General features: G+C 57.5%; 1 protein-coding gene across 4 annotated transcripts in view; it reads left to right on the forward strand.

Annotated features, from left to right (window-relative positions):
• Nucleotides 1-20,399, forward strand: part of LOC144942810 (paired box protein Pax-7-like) — a 102,013-nt gene that overhangs the window by 49,486 nt on the left and 32,128 nt on the right. For 3 of the 4 annotated variants that reach the window (XM_078869785.1, XM_078869788.1, XM_078869787.1), the window contains exon 5: nucleotides 11,854-12,056. In XM_078869785.1, the coding sequence (XP_078725911.1) occupies nucleotides 11,854-12,056 (203 nt within the window). The remainder of the gene's footprint in view (nucleotides 1-11,853; nucleotides 12,057-20,399) is intronic. The other variant, XM_078869786.1, reaches the window with a different exon arrangement.

A 20,399-nucleotide genomic window follows, 5' to 3' on the forward strand; every position in this document is an offset into this window, starting at 1 on the left:
CTTTATCCACCCAAGGGGCACGCTTCCTCTTGCCTCCAAACAATGTTCATCACGTGCCACTCAAACCAAATGATTTGATTCTCGACGCTGGAACCTTCCGCGATTAATTGAAAAACGTATTCGTCAAAATGTAATTTCGTGCAGTCGTTGTTGAGCACCGGGCTGACTCCGTCACTTTCTCACTGCGCTTGAGCACCTGGCTGTTTAATCACTGCGGGCTGCAACCTGGATTCGAACCCAGTTTCACAGCAGTGCTGGCCCAGTATCTGGCTACCCATGTAGCAAAAACAGAACAGATAAGTAGACAGATCGCATCCTTCTCATACCTGGCCCACCACATAAAAAGTCAAATAATTATTTTACACATTCCCAACAGTCACAGGAGTTTCTGGGAGTTATTTTTTTATGGTACAGCAGCGGCCAGCAACAAATAGCACTGTAATCAAATGTCACGTTCATTAAATATCACTGCCATCAGCGTCGTCACGGATGAGAGTGTAGGAAGACGTTACTCGAGTTGAGCGAGCCTGTTGTCGGAAGGTGTTGTGGGGGGAATAGAGACGATGTTGATGTTGGGAGGAGGGAGGGAATTCGAGAGTGGAGTAAGTGCGAGGGAAGAAGCAGAGAGAGAGAAGAGTTGCGACCTGCAGTGTGGTGGGTGAATACAGAGTGTGGGATGAGACGAATCGGGCAGTGTCTGCTAGACCGAGTCTTCAACTGCAACCTTCAACTCCGAGGCCGTGTGCCGGGGGCTTCCTGCCGGAATTCCCCTGCCGGGTCATCACGGGGGGAGCACAGCGGGGGGTGGGGGGGGGGCACAACGGGGGGTGGGGGTCGGTTGCGGGCTATTGACGGTGCTGATGGTGTTGAGGTGCCCGCTGATGGTGGGAAAGTGTGAAAGGGAATCGAGATAACCCTCCCTCGGCCACTTGCCGAGTGTGACCCCACGGGCCGCGCTCGCGCAAACAAACAAACAAACACGGCTTATCTGTGCGTGCGAGACTGGGGGGTGGTGGTGGTGGGGGTGGTGCTGGGACCGAGCACGGGAGCTTGTAACAACATCGCGCCGGGCGAAGGGTTAACTGTGGGAGCCCCGGAGAGGAGAGGGCGAGCACGAGACGCCCGGCGCAGCTTGCAATGCCATTACGAGGGCTGCCGCCGATGCTGCTGCTGGGTGCGGGGGAGGCTTTGAAGTCGTGGGCAGCGCCGGGCGATGAGCCCCGGGTCCCCCCAGGGACCCCGTAGCAGCAGCAGCAGCGGCAGCAGCAGCAGCCGGCAACGCCATAAGAAGCGCTCCGAGGAGGACACGAGCGGCGGCGGGGGCATCGGCGGCGTTTGAAATTCGGTCCGACGATCCGTGAGACGGAACACAAACACCAAGCTCGGTCTGGCCGGGATGCCCACCCCCCCCCCTCCACTACCCGGCTGGCTGCGTGCAGTTTGACAAATTCCCGACACGTGTTTTGTCTGTTCTATGCGCGGCCGTTCCCACGTAACTACGCAGCACGAATCGCGCGCCGCTGATGAGACACCGAAGGTCGAAACCAACCGCTCCAGATTTCTTGCGTTGAGCCCCAATGCTGCTGACGCAGCGCGCTGATGGGATGTGTGAACAAACCCGTCATATTTGTTACGCGGAGAGAGACCTGTAGAGGCGGTGATTACGTCTGCTCCTTGAGCTCGTGACTCCGTAGCGCAGTCGTCGCGAGGTAGTAACGATGTAGTAACGAGGTAGTAACGGGGTAGTAACGAGGTAGTAACGAGGTAGTTACTCCCTGTTGAAGGCCTCTTGTCGTGGCCTGCAGACCTCGGCATGCAGCTGGCGGACGCAGCGCTGCTGCCACGGCAGGGCACAGAGCGCCCGAGCGAGCCCCCCCCCCCGCCTCGCTCCCTGCGCTCACCTGTGCTCACCTGTGCTCACCTGTGCTCACCTGTGCTCACCTGTGCTCACCTGTGCTCACCTGCGCGCGTGTCGAGCGAGCGAGTGTGAGTAGAGGCGGGTTTATGTTCGGGGCTGGGTTCGGGGGGGGGCTTATTCATAACCCCTCATCAGAGCTCCACTCCTCCTCCCACCGCCGCGGCCCCCACGGCTCGGGAGTGGGGGCGCTGCTGCTGCTGCTGGCCTGGGTGAGCGTTGCGCGGCCTCCCTGCTGGTGAGCGGGCAGAGAAATCAAGAGTTCTCCACACATCGCTTCTACATCCATAACATTCCCCATTTTATGCCTTTCAGCGTCTCGGCCGGACGCCGTGGCCGCTCGCTCCGGGTGTATTTATTATTAATTATTGTGCACGCGCGCGCGCCGCCGTGTCCCCTCCTCCTCCTCCATCCTCCTCCTCCCTGCGCGCAACGTAAACACGCGGCCAACGAGTGGCACTAATCGCAAATTTGTCCAGAGTTTTGTTATGGCTTTAATAACCGGATCGTGGGGGTCCCTTCTCTCCCCCCACCACCACCACCACACCCCCGCACCTCAGCCACCGTCATCCACCCACCCACCACCACCTCACCACCACCACCCACCCACCTCCTCCTCTTCCCCACCCCCGTTTCGCTCCCGGCGCACGGCACGACAGCGGTGCATGGGGTAGGGGCGAAGTTGGAATCCGCGTGGTGTGTGTAGCAGTGTGCGCGCGTGTGTGTAGCAGTGTGTGTGTCAAGTAGCGTGTGTGTAATGCAGTGTGTGTACCGTAGTGTGTGTGTGTGTGTAGCAGTGTGTGTACCAACGTGTGTGTGTGTACCGTAGTGTGTGTGTGTGTGTAGCGCAAGATGCTCACTAACAACACTTGCCCCAACGGTCTGTTTAGGCTATACAGGGGATCTTTGAGTAATTAAGTGTGTGTGTGTAACGCACTGTGTGCGTGTAATGGAACGTAGTTTGCGTGTAACGCGGTGTGTTTAACGTATGTGTACGCGTGCGTGCGTGTGCGTTTGTGCCCCGCCTGTGCGTGCGTGTGCGTGGGTTCTCGCCGACGCGACCCAGCGGGACTCCAAACATTCGGCTCCAGGGCCGATCCGAGTGTCACGGCAACAAAACGACGCTCGTGACGCATTTGCGTTTCCCCCTCCGCCTTCCCAATTCCACCCATTCTCTGCCCCCCACTGTCATCCGCCTCCTCCTCCTCCTCCTGTCTCCCCACGCCTCCCTCCCTCCCAGCTTCCACTCGCTGCACCAGAGTTGAGCGAGGAATCCGTTTCGTTTTTTTTATCATTAAACAAATACACAAGCAGCGCGGCTCTTGTGTGCGGTGGTGGGTCGGCAGGGCTTTCATCGTGCGTGCCGCAGTCCCCCTGTGCCGTCGTGCAAGCGGCGTCGTTGCGCGTTGCGACGGACGTGCAACGGACCATGTGGTGTATTTTTTTTCTCGACGTGCATCTAAAAGTGAACGTTGAGCCCGCCTCTCGCCGTCGCTTCCATTTGATGGACAACCCAATCCTCGCCTGGGCTGTGGGGCGGCAGGGGAGCTGGCACAGTGGTAACAACACGGATTCGATTCCCGACTCGGGCGCATTTCTCCCTGGAGTTGTCTTCATTCTCCCCCACATTTCTGCATTGGTTTCCTCCGCGTCCTCCGGTTTCTTCAGGCGAGAAGCCAAACGGTCACTCCTCGTGAACTGCTAGACGACGATCCAGCTACAGCGGGAACCTGCTGCAACAGGTCTCGGGACTCGGTGTGGCATTCTGGGTAGAGAAGTAATGACGAGCGGCGTCGTCGGGCACGTGGAGAGACGTCCCATCGGATTTGGCAGATGATCGAATTCCCCCGGCAGCTCGGGGCGGCAGACGAGAGACATGGACCGATGCGTCGCACGGCCACGTGATCTCGCGCGCTTGGTTCGCGAGGCCCCTACTCAGACAGCCACTTCTCACGTGACTGATTTCGATTTGCTTAATCGCTGTACTTAATTTTGTTTGACTTTTTATTTGTTTGGCTTTTATAATTCTTGAAATTGAGACTCGACCCGGGTTTCTTGAGTCAAACAAATACATTTGATGTCGTTGTTTGAGTTGCCACTGGCGGTGGCAAAGTTTAAAAAAAAATACCTCTGTGCTGGCGAGCGAGCGAGTGAGCGATTGAGTGAGTGAGTGAGGGTGCGATTGAGTGAGTGAGTGAGGGAGCGATTGAGTGAGTGAGTGAGGGAGCGATTGAGTGAGTAAGTGAGGGAGCGATTGAGTGAGTGAGGGTGCGATTGAGTGAGTGAGGGAGCGATTGAGTGAGTAAGTGAGGGTGCGATTGAGTGAGTGAGTGAGGGAGCGATTGAGTGAGTGAGTGAGGGAGCGATTGAGTGAGTGAGTGAGGGAGCGATTGAGTGAGTGAGTGAGGGAGCGATTGAGTGAGTGAGTGAGGGAGCGATTGAGTGAGTGAGTGAGGGAGCGATTGAGTGAGTGAGTGAGGGAGCGATTGAGTGAGTGAGTGAGGGAGCGATTGAGTGAGTGAGTGAGGGAGCGATTGAGTGAGTGAGTGAGGGAGCGATTGAGTGAGTGAGTGAGGGAGGGATTGAGTGAGTGAGTGAGGGAGCGATTGAGTGAGTGAGTGAGTGAGGGAGCGATTGAGTGAGTGAGTGAGTGAACGAGCGAGCGAGTGGGCGGGCGGGCGGGCGAGCGAGTCACGTCGCTCACAACGTGCGAAGGCGCCGGACAAAGCGGCCGCTCTGCGGGCCCGGCGCGGCCTCTGTGGCCGTGGCGCTGCGAGTGAAAGCGCCGCACAATGATGAGATCAAATGCGAGTTATTGAATTAAAGCGCGCGGGCTTTGAAGCTACGCGCCGCTGAGCGCGAGCCTCCTCCTCCTGTGCCTCTCTCGTTGAGCCCCACTTCTCAATGGCACCAGTTGTGATAGCTCTCTCTGTCTCTGTGTCTATCTCTCTGTCTCTCTCTCTGTGTCTCTGTGTCTCTCTGTCTCTCTCTCTCTATGTCTTTCTCACCTCTTCCCCTTCTGTGGCCTTACCCAGGCCCAGGGCGTGGATTTATGGCCGATGCAAAGTCCCCAAAAGTTGGGTCGCGGGGGCCACAAGCCCCCCTCCTCCTCCTCTCTATCGCCGCCCTCGCCGCCTCCCCTCCCCCCTTGGGTCTCTGGGTCTCTGGCGGTTTTTAATATTCACCCAGTCACCTTCCACGCGAGCGCATTGTCCTGCCAGTCGCTGTGTCAAACTTTATTGATATCACGTTTGTGCTGGGCAAGGTTGTCAGATCAGTATTCAGAGTGGCGTGGGCTCCTGGGGAGATGAGGATGGGAGGTGGGGGTGGTGGGGGAGGGGGTTCTTGGGAGACAGAGAAAAGATCTGTTCTCTCTCTCTCTTCACTCTACAAAAGCGAAACTTTTTTTCAAGGAGCCAGGCTTCAAAACCGCGAGCGTCTTCTGGGCTGCCGAGCTTTTTCATGAGAGAATAAACCCCGCGAAGAGTTTTAAGATGATAAATCGCTATTTTTCTATTTTTGCCGAACGCGCCATACGCGGCTTAGACGAGTGCGTCCTCCCGTGGCCACCTCGCCCCCCCCCACCTCTCGCATCGGGCACCGCCAGCTCGCTCATTTGCTGCCCACGCCGCTGAACTCGGCGAACAGAAACAGCGCTCGAAGTCGGGGGAGCGGGGGGGGGAGACGGGGGGCGGGGGGGGGGAGACGGGGGGCGGGGGGGAGAGACGGGGGGCGGGGGAGGCGGGGGGCGGGTGGGGAAACTTCGCACGTTCGGCGCGGCGGGTCGCTCGTAACAGTCGACCCTCGTTCTTAATTGGGGTGAACAGTTTTGTTTTCGTTCAATTTTCTTGGACAAACGTGCAAGGTGTAGCGAGCGTGGAAGGAAAAGAAAGCGTGGTGGTTGGGGCAGGGGGGGGGTCAGAACCACGCGTCTCACTTTTTAGCCGACGCGCGCTGCGCGGTGTCGGCGCACGGCCCCGGCTGTGGGTCCCCGCGGGTCCCCGCGGGTCCCCGCGCCCAGCGGAGCCCCTCGCGCGGCGAGGGGCCCGCGGTGAGCGCAGTCGGCACCCTGCCGCCTCCCCGCGCAGCCCTCCGCCCTGCCCCCCCCAGCCCACGGAGCCCGCAGCCCCACCCCGCGAGACTCCCCGCTGGGCATGTGTCAGAAAGCAATGAATACGGAGTGGAGTGCTTGATAGACTTCGCAGATGGTGCCTGAAGTCCATGATGTGCTCCATTACTGGCCCGCCCTCCAAGCGCGCGCACAAAAGACGCTCCCTGACAGACAGACGGAGGGAGAGGGGCGCGGGACGGGCGCAGGGCGCCTGGGAGAGAGAGAGAGGGAAGGCGCGGGCAGGGCGGGGGAGGGGGCGGCGGGGGGGGGCGAGGGCGTGAAAAGGGGGCGCTGGGGGAGAGGTGGCGGCGGTAGTGCTGAGGAGGGTGAAGTGATGCGAGGTGGTGGTGGAGGAGGAGGGAGTGGTGGTTTGTGAGAGAGCGGAGTGGAGTGGCGACGGGAGGGAGGGTGTGGGGATGTTGGTGCGTGCGGTGGATGTAAGTGATGAATCCTCCATCTGCCGCCCGTAAGCCACAGCCAGGCGCTCCCACAAAACAAAAGGTGCAGCACGGCTGCTCAGCTCGCTGCCACCCCCCACCCTATACCCCCCCACCACCACACCACCACCACTACATCACCACCACACCCACGACTCACCCCCACGGCCGCCCCCGCTTGCTCTGCGCGCGCTTCTGTTTGGCGGAGCCAGAACTAATTTCTGTGCTCAGGAAGGGCGGCCTCTGAATTATCTGTCCATTATATCGCGAGATAACTCGCCGTGCCACCGCGCACAATGCCTCCATATGGCAGCGGCGGCCGCTGAAATAGTGCCTTTAAAATAAATAAAGAAACGAGCACAACGAGAGGCCACGTGTGGAAACAGACAATTAGGGGAGCGGCCGTATCGTGCGAACGCGGTCGGCACAGCGCGGCCAGGCACCACGATTTTGGGAAACGCAATATTTTAATTTTTTTTATATAATCCTCGTTCAGTTCCAGTTTCGATCGCTCCCATGCTGCTCCGAGCGTGCCGATCGTTCCGATTTTTGTGCTGCGATTTTTACTTTATTGCCAGCTTTTATTTTCCTTCTAAAACTCGCGGCTCGCCCCACAACGCGCCAACGGTTCCTCTCGGTTTTCCCGAGGGCCCGCCCTGGCCCCATGCAACGTTAGTGAATCTCGCTTTCTGCGTGCGTGGCGGAGCGGTGGGCTGTTCGCGCTGCTGCGCCCTCGTGCACGCACAATCCCTCCGCCGACGCGATAGCCCCCTCCTCGCAGCAACCCTTGCCGGCAGGGTCGAGTCGAATTCCGTCAACCCCGCCCTGGCCCTCGCTGTCCCCTCACTAATCAACCAACAGCGTCGGTGTCCAGAATATTCGCACACACAAAAAAAACACGCAATGGTTTTTACACTTAAGCCAAACTGCCTTCTGGAAGTGCCTAGATTCAGCAGCATTGATTCAACACAAGCAAACTCTGGACCCGGTTTCGACTTGCAGTGTCTCATCAGCGGCGTCGGTCCCGCTTGAACCCAGTGCTCAACGATCCCCTCTGTAAGTTGCTTAAATCGGTACAAATTAAATCCTTATTGTGCAATTTGCACCAAACGGCAGTGCCGTCGCGCCCTCCAAATTCACTCGGCAGCCTCGGTTCCATTGTGCGCTTCTTTAAACAGCTTTTGAGTCGCCACTTATTTGGACACCAGTGACTGATGCCCGTTCGCTCCTTTCCTTGACCTTCCTCTTTGAGCTGCCGTAAAGTTCAAAGGCTGTTCCTACTGGCAACGGTTGGCCCGGTGACGGATGGAGGTAGCATTAGTCACCTGTCAGAAGGCTTTTTCACAGCTTAAACACTTTGCTTTCGGCCCAAAAACAAAGAGACTCTCTCTCCCTTTGTGCGCTTGCGTTTGTGCCTCGGCCGCTCTTCTTTTATCGTCTCCTCTAATCTTTTTATCTCTCCTCCTTCTTCTGCGAGCCTCCTCGCAGTCCGCTCTGAAGGTGTGTCCTCCGTGCCCCCCCTCCGCCTCGCCCCCTCTCTGTGCTGCGTTTTTGGCACCGGCGAGCGACGCGGCGTACGGACGGCGATGGCCCCGGCGCCGCCGTCGCTGCGCAACACTTGGCGGTCTTCGTCCGCACTCGCCGCAGCGTCTCGCCCCGGCAGCTAAACCCGCGACGATGGAGAGAGCGACGGAGCGAGCGCCCTTTGTGCGTCGCTCCGGGATGGGGCTCCATGGCTCGTTATCTGAACCATCGGTGGAAATTCCACATTGCTATGACAAGAGGCACATCTGTTATTTTCTAACAACTGAAGTTTGCTTGCCACAAAGTGATACATATTTTATTGACCTTGGAGGAATAATGATGATTGGTTGCGTTGACCCACGACCTATTTGGTCACGGGTTCGCACTCCGTTTTTTTCCCCTGAATGAGGCGAGGTGCCTCTCCCTCTTCAGCTCATCACTACCTCTTTATTCCAATTCCTCCGCCGCCCACCCTTTCCTCCTCTTCCTGATCCTCCTACCGACCCCCTCCCCGCCGCCCCCGCCGGCCCCCGCCCCCTCTCTGCTCCTTGCCTTTCTACTCACGGCTCCACCGTGAGTCCTGGAGAGGTGAGATTTGGGCTGCCACGCTTGGGACTGTCACGCCGCGTTACCGCGCGGCCCACCGCAGCCGCCTCTCTCCGAGTAACGAGCAGCAGCGTTTGGCAGCAGCAGCAAAAAATAAATAAAAATCTCGTTGGCTGGGGGGGAGGGCAGACACAGACTGGAATGAGAGATGTGTGGGGGGGGGGGGGTAGTTTATAGGTGGGAGGCTGGGGGGGGGGTGGCGGGCGGGCAGGAGAGAGTTGTGCAGAAACCGAAAAGGAAAAGAAATAACCCCCCACCCACCCGTCCTGCCCCCCCCCTCGTAAAGAAGGAAATAAAAAAGCAGTATGAAACAAATCACGTTGCATTAATGCATCACCACGCGGCGTTATCGACAGAAATCCCGCTAGGCCGCGGGTTTGCCTATCTCCACGTAATAACGTCCCCCGCGGGACCCGGCAAGCAGCTCGAGTGGCCTTAATGCTGCACACGGCGTAATCCCATAATTCCTTGTTTAATTAAAGCTCCTGGCCAGTGGTTGCGAGTGGCCTATCTTGGCCTGGCTCCTTGATGCTGACTTTGAGAAAAATGTAATCCCGGCGCTTTTTTTTGTTGCACTAATCAGCGCTGCGCCTCGCACTCCAAGGCCTCTCCAGCACTCGCGGGCCCGCGCGCCCGCCAGCGAGCGTGCGGGCGCCAGCGAGCGGGCGGCCAAACGAGCAACAGCAGCACGCCCACCCCCCCCCCCCCCCGTTCATCCTCTTCTCATCTCCCCAAAGTCCTCAACCACCTCTCCACAAACACAACCACAGCGCCACTTTGCCATGGCCAACCGCCTCTCTACAAACACAACCACAGCGCCACTTTGCCATGGCCAACCGCCTCTCTACAAACACAACCACAGCGCCACTTTGCCATGGCCACCACCTCTCCCCAAACACAACCACAGCGCCACTTTGCCATGGCCAACCGCCTCTCCCCAAACACAACCACAGCGCCACTCTGCCATGGCCAACCGCCTCTCTACAAACACAACCACAGCGCCACTTTGCCATGGCCAACCGCCTCTCTACAAACACAACCACAGCACCACTCTGTCATGGCCAACCACCTCTCCCCAAACACAACCACAGCGCCACTTTGCCATGGCCAACCGCCTCTCTACAAACACAACCACAGCACCACTCTGTCATGGCCAACCACCTCTCCCCAAACACAACCACAGCGCCACTTTTCCATGGCCAACCGCCTCTCTACAAACACAACCACAGCGCCACTTTGCCATGGCCAACCATCTCTCCCCAAACACAACCACAGCGCCACTCTGCCATGGCCAACCATCTCTCCCCAAACACAACCACAGCGCCACTCTGTCATGGCCAACCATCTCTCCCCAAACACAACCACAGCGCCACTCTGCCATGGCCAACTGCCTCTAAGCAACCAAACGGTGCCACCCGCACCATCGCCACCCGCCCCTCTGCTTGCGCCCCAGAGTCTAATTTTGCGAGTTCAAATCCCGAGTGGTGAGACAGGGCCCGGCTTTGTCTCGTGCGCTCACGCCTGTTGGGGAGCGCGATGGAAGAGGCCTAGGGAGCCACTCGTGTACCAATCTCGGATTTGTTGCGGTCCCGGCGGCGGCTTAGCACTTTTACACGCGGGCCGATTCCGGCGCGGCCGTAACAGCGACAGTAATTCCGGCATGGGAATCGCCCGGATTTACCGCGCCTGCTTGAAAGCGCCGGCTTCGCAGTGACAACAAAACTTAGACCCGAGCGATTGGGGCCAACGGAGGTGTTGATTTGAAACTGCAACGATAGTGGCCACGCTTTTGATCTCCTGTCTCCTTTTTCCACCTCGTCCACATTGTAGATATTGTCCACCTCGTCCACATCATCCACTTCGTCCCCATTGTACACATCACCCACATCATCCACCTCGTCCACATCGTCGACGTGCAGCATCCGCACAAAGCGGTGGCTTCATGAGTTCCAGCACCGCCGCAGCCGCCGACTAATTTTACCAGAATGGCCGTGTTGGGTTTCATGGGCTGGATTAGTAACGGAGCGAACGCTGCTCTTGAATTAATGCGAAGCGTGGCAAATTATTTTGTGAATATTTAAAACGTGTCTGTGGACGGCTCCCATTCTTTGCACACAAAGACGCTTCTTCGCCGATTTTAAAATTGTGCTGCGTGTGCGTTTATTGCGCGCCTCCAGGATAAGGGCTCTTTATGCGTGTTTTTTACAGCGTATATATATATGTTTTTTCGTTTGGATAACGAACGAAAAAACATCGAAGGCAAATTATTTGTGGAGACCTGCGCTAGTTACAAACCGAGTCCATCTGAATGAATTTCTATTGTGCGTTGTTTCAAACTTGACATGTTTCTATTTTTATAAATAACCGACTGTCATAATGTTTTTTTTTATTGTGCTCAAACGGAGCTCCGTGTGGTTAGGTTGGCTTTGAGACGATCATCTCAATGCGGATTTGTCTCATCACATCGCTTCAAATGCTGTTCATCGCGACTTGTGAATCACGCGATAGTGACGATGACTTACAACGATGATGATAACGATGACAGTTGGCATCGTATTTTATTAATTGACCAAAGTGTTTTTCACAATATTTCCACTTTTTATCCTAAAATATATGTGGGCTGTTTGAAATAACGTATACACTTAGCCATATTGGATTCCCACTTGACTTAATTTTTTGTCATTTGGATCGTCATCAGAACGAATACAAATGCACGTTACATTCCACACGCAACGTCTTCTGCTCGTGAACAGCGAGGACATTATGATCTCATTCGTATTTTATTGAAATGCACCACATGTGACGTCTTCCGTCCCATCGCAGTCGGTGACGTGATCGTTTTGTATATATTAACTTTGTTGAGGATATCCAGTTCAAGTGATCGGACGCTATTGCCACCAAAGTCCCATACGCCAGGATGTATGACCCGGAATCAAGCACGTGTGAGAGATCTTTGTCCCTAAGTTGTTAAATTCCAAGGTGGTGACTCGCGTTGCCATTGGTAGGTCAGTGACCCCCTCTAGGAATTGGCATTTGTGTTCGGGTGGCAGCAGGATATTGACTTGTACCCAGGCCTAGTACCGGCATCGCTGCGTTGAACTTTACGACAGGACACTGCGCAGCTTTGATAATTGGCCGAGTGCTGATGTCCGCATCGGTCTTCAGGTGGGAGCGGTGGCAGCCACAGCGTTCACGCTGGCCGTGCTGCCCGAGCAGTGGTTGACGATGGGTGCCCGTGCGTGCCCGTGCCGTGTGTTCAGCAGGCAGCACGGTGGAGGACAGCTCGGACGTGGACTCCGAGCCGGACCTGCCGCTGAAGCGCAAGCAGCGCCGCTCGCGCACCACCTTCACGGCAGAGCAGCTGGAGGAGCTGGAGAAGGCGTTTGAGCGCACGCACTACCCGGACATCTACACACGCGAGGAGCTCGCCCAGCGCACCAAGCTCACGGAGGCGCGCGTGCAGGTGAGCCGAGGCCCCGCCGGTGCCTTGCCCGACCCGCCAGAGCCTGTCAGGCCATGTCTGGCCCTGCTAGGTCCACACAGGCTGTGTCTAGCCCGGCTAGGCAGCAGCAGGTCCACACAGGCTGTGTCTAGCCCGGATAGGCAGCAGCAGGCCCTGTCAGGCTGTGTCTATCCCGGCTAGGCCTCATACAGTCTCATCTGGTCTAGCCTGAGGTGAAACCCAGGATTGATTTCATGACCTTGATTTAACCAGGTGAAAGTCTATTCAGCCAATTTGCTCTTTAAGGAACAGAAATGGATAAAGTTTTGGTGAGCTAAAAAATGTTTTTTTGGGGGATTCTATTCATTATAGTAAAGGCAGCTTATTATAATGTCCGGTTAACTGCTCATGATGACCTTTTTGGAAATAACTGGGTCACTGCGGAAATTGCAAACAAGGCTGGTAGAAGTGAGAGAGCATAGGATAGCGGGAGATGTAGCATCTTAAATGTTTCAGCGGTGATGTCAGGTGACTCAACACATGGTGCCCCCCTACCCCCCCACTCCGCGCCTCTCCGTCTCGTGGTCGCTGCGCTCAAACCGTTTGCGTCTCCTTCTCATGCCATGTCGAGTTTCCTCGAGTGCTTTTTTAATATAAAACCTGAGGTTTGTGTGAGGGGGTGTAGGAGAGCGAGAGAGAGACATTGGGAGAGAATGACAGAGATGGAGAGAGGAGAGAGCTGTAGAGAAGCAGGGAGGAACAGATGCAGGGAGAGAGGAGATGGATCCAAGGAGAGAGGAGGGAGATGGAGGGAGGGAAGGAGATGCAGGGAGGGAGGAGGGAGATGGAGGGAGGGAAGGAGATGCAGGAAGAGTGCTCGGCCCGGCCATGCAGCTTGCGGCTGGGAGGAGGAGTGGAGCGGTTTTTGCGGAGCGCCACGGTGATGGCTGCCACCTGTTGGCCCCCGCGCGTGATCGGGATCGTTTGTGGCAGAAGCGTTTTGCTCCACCTGAGCCCCGCTCGCCGCGGCCATGACGTTCCAAGTCCCCGTGGGCCCCCGGGGCCGAGACCCCCGAAACAAAGCCCCCTTTCTGTGGCGAGGCGGAGAGGGAGCCCCGGCGAGTGCCCGCGTGCACTAATTGACTGACAATGGTCGGAGGGGAGTGCGCCGTCGCCGCGCCCGCTGCATTATTCATTTAGTTTTTCTCCGCGCACGGAAGGCTCCCTGCGAGCGTGAAGAGATTTGTCCACAGCCTAAACAAACACGGGAGGTTGGGGAGGGGGGGTAGAGAGCAAAAGCCCCGAGCGTTTACTAAACACGGTGACTAAATGATTCCGCGGGCTCTGGCGATCACGAAGCGCAATCCTCGCCGTGTCCTCGTGATCCCCGCGGAGCGCCGGCTTAGCCGGCTCGCTCGCCACGCCGGGGCCCGGCGATCGCCGCTCGTCCCCACCGACTCCTCGCGCGTGCTCGCCGCTCGTCCGCTCATCCGCTCATCCGCTTATCCGCTCGTCCTCTGCCATTTGTTTTGCTGACCCTGACGTTCCTCCGTGGAAGTTTCTCGCGCCAACTCGGAGAGAAGTTGGCGCGGCGGGGTTGGTGGGAGCGGGAAGAGGAGGTGGTGGAGCCACGGTTTGGTTTGTTCAGTCTCTGGCCTTTATCCAACCTCTTGTCGAGAGCCCGTCAAGGGGATACAGCTATTGCAGTACATCTGCAGCGCTGGAGATCTGGGCTTGCTGCGCGCATGATGGATTCAAAACCCGGGCAACGAGTTAATAAATAAATAAATATATATTTACTTTATCTATAAAACCCGCTGCGTGTAATATGCAGCATGCGTGTACATGTACACAGAAGAATAGAGAAACTGCAAAGCACTTTCAAAACATAAATATATTTAACAATAAAAAAACACAAAGGCCTCACATCAGCCCACGCTGGTCAGTGCGGGTTGGTGAAGGGGTGGCCACGGCGTGGTTCTAACATCCCAGACCACCGCCGTGAGCCGTGGCCTGGGACCAAACTCGGCTGACAGAGCATCGCCGTGACGCGAGCCCATCGCCGGCGCTCTGCTAGCGCGTTGCCGGCCTGCGGGCACGCGTCGTCGCGCCAGCGATGTGTCCAGTTGCACGTTGATTTTTGCGTAACCAGGTGAGAGAACTCAGGAGGCCAGGATGGGGGGAGTCTCTTTACCAAAATAACAAAAGCAGTGACGTGAAAGCAACAGTGAAGCAAATAGAAAGCAAAGCAAGACAAACAGCGTTACAGAGGACATGGGAATATGGTGCGTACACAAAAATCAACATTGAACTTAGCATTAATCCCGTGACAAAGGTTGGCTCGGACAAACGGCTTTCAAAATCCATTAGTAGCCAAATTAAGTGACAAAACATCAAATGCATTTGGAGCGATGATTGCACCGGCGTGTGAACCATTGAGCGGCCGTGTGTCAGATATCACGACGGTACCGATGCCGAGACTGGGGATCGTGTCTCGCCCTTCCGGCGCACGCCGATGCCGGAGCTGCTGGGCGCGGGGGCGGCCTCCACCCGGAGCTCCGTCTTTTGTTAGCCCCCCTCCACTTCGAAGAATGGCGAATCCATCTGCGGGGCGGCGTTACGCTGCGCCCGGCGGTTGATGCAGCTTCAGATTTATTACCGAAGCAATATCCCTGGCGGCGGGGTGCCGCCGTGGTTACGGGGAACATTCACGGCCGCGTGTCGGAGCGAGCTCACCGGCGCAACCGCCCGCAGCCCCCCGGCGGCGGCAGCGGCGGCTGTGGCCGGGCAGAGCCGATGGTCGCAGAGCCGGGGCGGCGGCGTCGGCGGAGGGGCGGTGAGGATGGAGGAGAGGGAGAGATCGTAAATGTTCGCTCGGATGCGATTACATCACGACGGTGCGCGGCGTCCCCGGAGCTCCGATTGCCGGACACCCGACCGGGGCGTCCCTGCTCTGGCAGGTGTCTGCCTCCGCTTTGATACGGCCGCGCCAACATCTGTCGGATCTGTTGATTTGGGGAGTCGTGAAGCCACCCGCTCCACAGGCCCCCTGACTCCCCCCCCACCCACCCATTACCCCACCCCGCCCAACTCGCCTCCTCTCCCAGATGCCCCCTCTTGGACGGGCGCTGTGGATCACCGCCAGTATATATTTATTTCCCCCTGCATCTTTACACGAGCAGTTAACGGTCATTATTCACCGCTCACGCTTTCAATTTAACCTAATGAGCTGTAATGGTTTAAAAAAAATGTTTATATTATTATTTCAGTACTTTAGATTTCTTAAACTTGGGTGAAGTGTGCGGAATTAAAAGTTTTAACGGCTTTTAATTATTACGCTTGGATGTGGAGGGTGGGAGGGGGACGATCGGGGGAGAGGGAGAAGCAGCAGAAAGCAAAATTAATTCTGCATTAGTGGCATTTGAAATTCTCCCTCTCCGCAGACACCCACTCGATTTCCACATTTCTTCTCTCGCTTTTAAGCCGCGTTATCAGCGCTCACACTGGACGTTCATTTGCACAAACTTCATTCAATGGAATGCAAAATGAACGCGCGCGAGAGAGGGCGGTGCGCGCGTGTGGGTGCATTTGCTTAAAGGTGCGCGTATACGCACGGGAGCGTTTTTGCATGCGAGCATTTGTGTGTGCGCGTGCTTGTGCTAATGCGTGCGCGTGTACTGTTGTACGTGCACGCGTGTCTGTGGGTGTATGCGTGAACGTGCGCATATGTCTACCTGCGCACGTGCGAGCACGTGCATGCATGTGCCCGCACGCTCGCGCGTGCATGCCTCTACATGCACGTCTGCTTACGTGTGTGCGCGCACGCACGTGTCTTTGTCTTTGTGCGTGTCTACCTACACGTGTGCACGTGCGATTGTGAGAGTGTGCATGTGCGCATGCCTGTGCATTCATATCGGCATGCGTGCACGTGCGTGTGAACGTCCGCGTGCGTGTGTGTGCGCGTGTCCGTGCGTGCGTCCCCACACTGCACCGGCGGCCAGCGTTGTGCCGTCTCCCCCACTCGCCCCACCTCCTCCTCCTCGCTGCCGCGTGCCACCGGCATCACGGCTCGTCCGTAATGCCGCTGGATTACCTTGGCTTTCCCGGGCGCACGGCACTCGGTCTCTTTATGCAGAGCGCAGGATTCTGCAAGTGTCTTCGCTCCTTGGGGTTTTTTTCCTGACAGAAAGATACGTGGAATCCTCACCGCGCCGAGATCAAACCCCAGGCTCATTTTCACAGCTCAGCCCCCGCCCCACCCATCTCCGTCCTTCACCTCCCCACACCCCCCAGCTCAGCTTCACATTTCACGAGTGTTCAGTGTCACTGAATTTGACGAGCGGTTAATATAACCCTTCGTCATCGTCGTCGTGAAAATAACCATCGCCGTCGTCACGATCATTTCTTCTCGAGCCACGGGTGTCCGGTCTGTGTCGGGGGGGGGGGGGCGGGGGTGTGGGCGATCGATCGGAACGTGCTCTCTGCTGTAACGTGGCCGTTTTGGGAACCCCGTGATGCAATTCTCAAGAGCAGGCTGTCGCGTGCCCGGTGTCCGTAGCTCATATTTCAAACGTGAAAATTACCCGCAGCTAAATTCTAAAATAATAACCGCTCCTTTGTGACTCGGGTTGCTTTCTGGAAAAAAAAGTGAAAGAACTCTCACCTGGTTAACTAAACAACATCAAATTAAATTTGTTTCCATTCCTCATTTTCCCCTTTTCGCTCCCCTAATTCCCCTGCAGCCAAATTACCCCAAATGCCCCCGCACCCATCGCGGTTCTCGCAAGCTCAGCGGGCTTGAGCCCGGCTAGAGCTAAGGTGGGTGACCGCCACCGCTGGGGCTTGCCAGGTGTTGTAGGTGGGGTTCTGCGAGGAGGTGGCAGTGTTCAGTGTCACCCCCCCCCTCCCCCTCCCCCCCACGTGGAGTTTCTCCGGCCTCTCCGGTTCCATGTCAGGGTCAAGAGAACATCGCGGCCCCTGCCATCAGCGCCATCGCTTCCTTCCTTCTGCCAGGCCCCTCAGTTGTTGCGCAGTCTTATCGGTCGGCAGGGCTGCGCCGTGACGGTGACACGCGCGCCTCGCAGCACAAACGCCATTGGTTAGATTCCCGACTCGGGTGCCCCTCTGCGTGGAGTTTGTATTCTCTCCCCGAGTCCGACGTGGGTTTCCTCCGGGTTCTCGGATTTGCTGCCATAGCTAAAAAAAAAACGATGATGCAACGTTCTTGGACCAAAATTCCGATGCTGCAAATTTACATTCAAGTCATTCAATTGGCATCACACAACATCGCCCCCTCCTACAGAAACTTGGCAGGACCCTCATGGAGAAGAGTCTTGAGATTCATCTTCTTGGTTCTTTCGGACGGCTGCTTGCGTTGTGGCCGAAACGTCGTGAGAATTATTTTATTATGTTTTATTATTATTATTTTATTATTTCCCTTCTACGTGACTTCACCGAAAGAACCAAGAAGATGAATCCCTGCAGTCATGAAAGCTTTAAATATAAATTTAAGAGTCTTGAGACTCGGCGAGGTTTCCTGGGTAAACGGGCATTGTGGTAATAATTGGCATAGGGAGGACACCCCACGAGGCGTACGAGAGGGCACAACCCAATGGTCCGCGCTTGCCGCACTGCAATCTCCTTGCCCACTCGCAGCTCAGCGGGTTTGGGATTTTCACAAATCTTCGCGTGACCCGCCAACCCCCCCTCCCCCGGCGGATCGTGGGCATGCGGTTCCGCTACTTCCCCCCGAATGCCAAGAATACGACTCTCACGGTCCCCACCCTGAGCAAGAAGACAGCTGGCCCCGAGCGGAGACGCAGCAACGCTTCCAAACCCAAACACGAAGCGGTGGGAGCCCCCCGGGGGCTCCTATAGCGGCGTGTACGCTCCCAGCATGCCCTGGGGTACATGCTCGCCGCCGATTGAGCGGAGAGCGCAAGGAGGTGACGAGAAGCTTGGTGGTTGATTGGAGGAGTGAGGAGGTGATGATGATGATGAGGAGGAGCCAGGTGACACGGGCGGCAGCCCTGGTGTCCGGGCCGACCGCGCTCGACTTTCGCGCCTCGCACCGCCGTTGTCCGTCTTCGTAACTCTGTCTGCGCCGCTCGGCCCTCCGCGTCTCACCCAGCCAGCGGCGCAATCGTGTCGGACAAATGACGAGTAAGTGGAGAGCGGCGGCGCGGCGAGGGGGCGAGCGGGAGCCGTGTGGGGTGGTGGTGGTGGTTGGGGGGAGGGGGTGGCAGACGTGGGGGGGGGGGGTGGCGGTAATTGCTCCCAGACGGGGAATTAGTAGAGACCGCGTGAGCGGGCGGGCGGGGGAGCGGGGAGCGAGCGCGGAGCGAGCCTAAGCGATGTGCAATCCGCGCTGGGAAAATCATTATCGCTCCCAGAATTCCAGCCGCAGCACGGGCGGTGGACGCGGCACCGCACCTGCGCCGTCGGCTCGGAGCATCCCCTCGGACCGGCGCTCTCTCTCGGGCCCCCCCCCCCCCCCCCCCCGGGCATTCGTTGTGGTGCCCTCGGCGGGGCGCGGGAGCGGTGCCCTTGGCGCTGCTCGCAAGAGGAGCGCTTTGCGGCACCGCTGTCGCAGCGGTTGGGGCCGTAGCGCTCGTTACAATTTCCACGGCCACTTGTGGAAGTTCCACATTCCTATTCCGGCGGCGCGTCGCGTAGGAGACCACCACCGTCCACATTCCACAAAATGGTTCTCACTTTATCGGCCCTAGAGGAATAAAGAGGCAAGTTCGACCCCACCTGGGAAATGAACTCGAAACCTTCCGCTTGCGAGCCATGTGCTCCGCCTACTGCGCCACCCGACCCGGCCTCCACAGCGTGGGAGACGATTAAACAACGTTCGTTTACGTTGTCCGAGTAGGCTTAAGCTGCATCAGCGTCCCAGAATCCCTCTGTTCCTCCTTCTCTCCATCTCCATCCCTTCATCTCTCCATGCCACCATCTTCATCTCTGTCTCTCTCCTTCCCAGCGTCTCTCCCACAAGCTGCACCGTGATGTTAGCGGTCCTTGCTGCCGGCTCGCTGCTTTCATGGTGCTCACCGCCGATGGGATTTAGAGATCCGCGGGCGGCGGAGGCGCTCCCATCATGAGACTGCGAATGCCCCGTGGCCCGGGGCTGTGACAATTCATCGGGGGCCAATCGCGGACGCGTTAGCAAGCGGCTCGCTCGCCCTCTCTAGCCACGTCGGGGCGAATTGCGAGCGGTACCAAAGCAGCTGGCGACAAAGAATGTTGTAGGCGCCCAGTGGCTTAGAAACAACGGGACGGTGGTGGTGGGGATGGTGATTGTGGGTGTGGTGGTGGAGTTGATGGTCGTAGTGCTGATATCGGTGCTTGTGGTGGCGGTGAGGAGTGCGTCAAGGGGGGATGTACGTGGATGGATAAATAAATAAGTAATCGCGGCGATCGCGATGCCCGGAGTTGAGGGGGCCGCCCGTGTAACACAACTCCTCGCGCCTCCCAGCCTCAGCGCGGCCCTAATCGCTTTCCAAGGCGCACGAATCAAAGTGCAGCAGCGACATGAAAGCGTTGGGGAGAGTGGCACGGGGCCACGGGCTGCCTGACCCGCAGGCAGAGGGGGGCGCGGGGGGGCAGCTCCCGCAGGAGCCCTGCACTTTCGACTCCGGAGAAACCGCCCCCCCCCGCCCCCCGATCGCCGATCACCGCTACCGCCGTCGAGATGTCACGGCGGCCGATTATTTATTTATTTGTTTGCGCTGCGCCTGGGCGTCAGGCGAGCGCCGATCGAGTCGCTCAGGAACGGCCGACCGCACCCCCGCGTCGTCCTCCTCCTCCTTCCGGCCGTTCTTTCCCCATGCTTCGTCGCCGCTGTCGGCCTGATTATTCTTCTTCTTTTTCTTCTTATTATTTTTCTTCTTTTTAAACGCGGATCTCGCCGTCTTCTCCCGCGCCGTCGAGCCCGGGCATCGTCCGTGCCGCCCGTCTCCTCCCGCGCCGCCGCCGTCCAATGCCTCCTCCTAGTGGCCACGCTGCTGCATGGACCCTCCTGGCGCCAGTGGCATGGAGAGAGAAGCGGCCGCAGAGCGAGCGGACTCTGCGGCGGTGGCGGATGAGAAGCGCGCGCGACCGGGGGCGTTCGTCGTGCGCGTCGTGCGCGGTAGAAAACGAAAAATTGCGAAACGCAAATTCCACTAATTGCAGCTGTTTTGAGGCGGACGTGAAAAAAAATAATAGCGATAATTTGGGGAAACATTGACCCAGTAATAAATAAACTGCCGTGAATTCCTCTAATTGGGCAATAAATCACAGGCGGGCAGCAAGGGACGGCGGGCGGCGCGCTGTGCAACGAGCGACGTTCACATCCGCGGAAACGCGGCAATTATTTTT

This window comes from Lampetra fluviatilis, chromosome 28 (assembly GCF_964198595.1).
Source record: "Lampetra fluviatilis chromosome 28, kcLamFluv1.1, whole genome shotgun sequence".
Lineage (NCBI taxonomy): Eukaryota > Metazoa > Chordata > Hyperoartia > Petromyzontiformes > Petromyzontidae > Lampetra > Lampetra fluviatilis.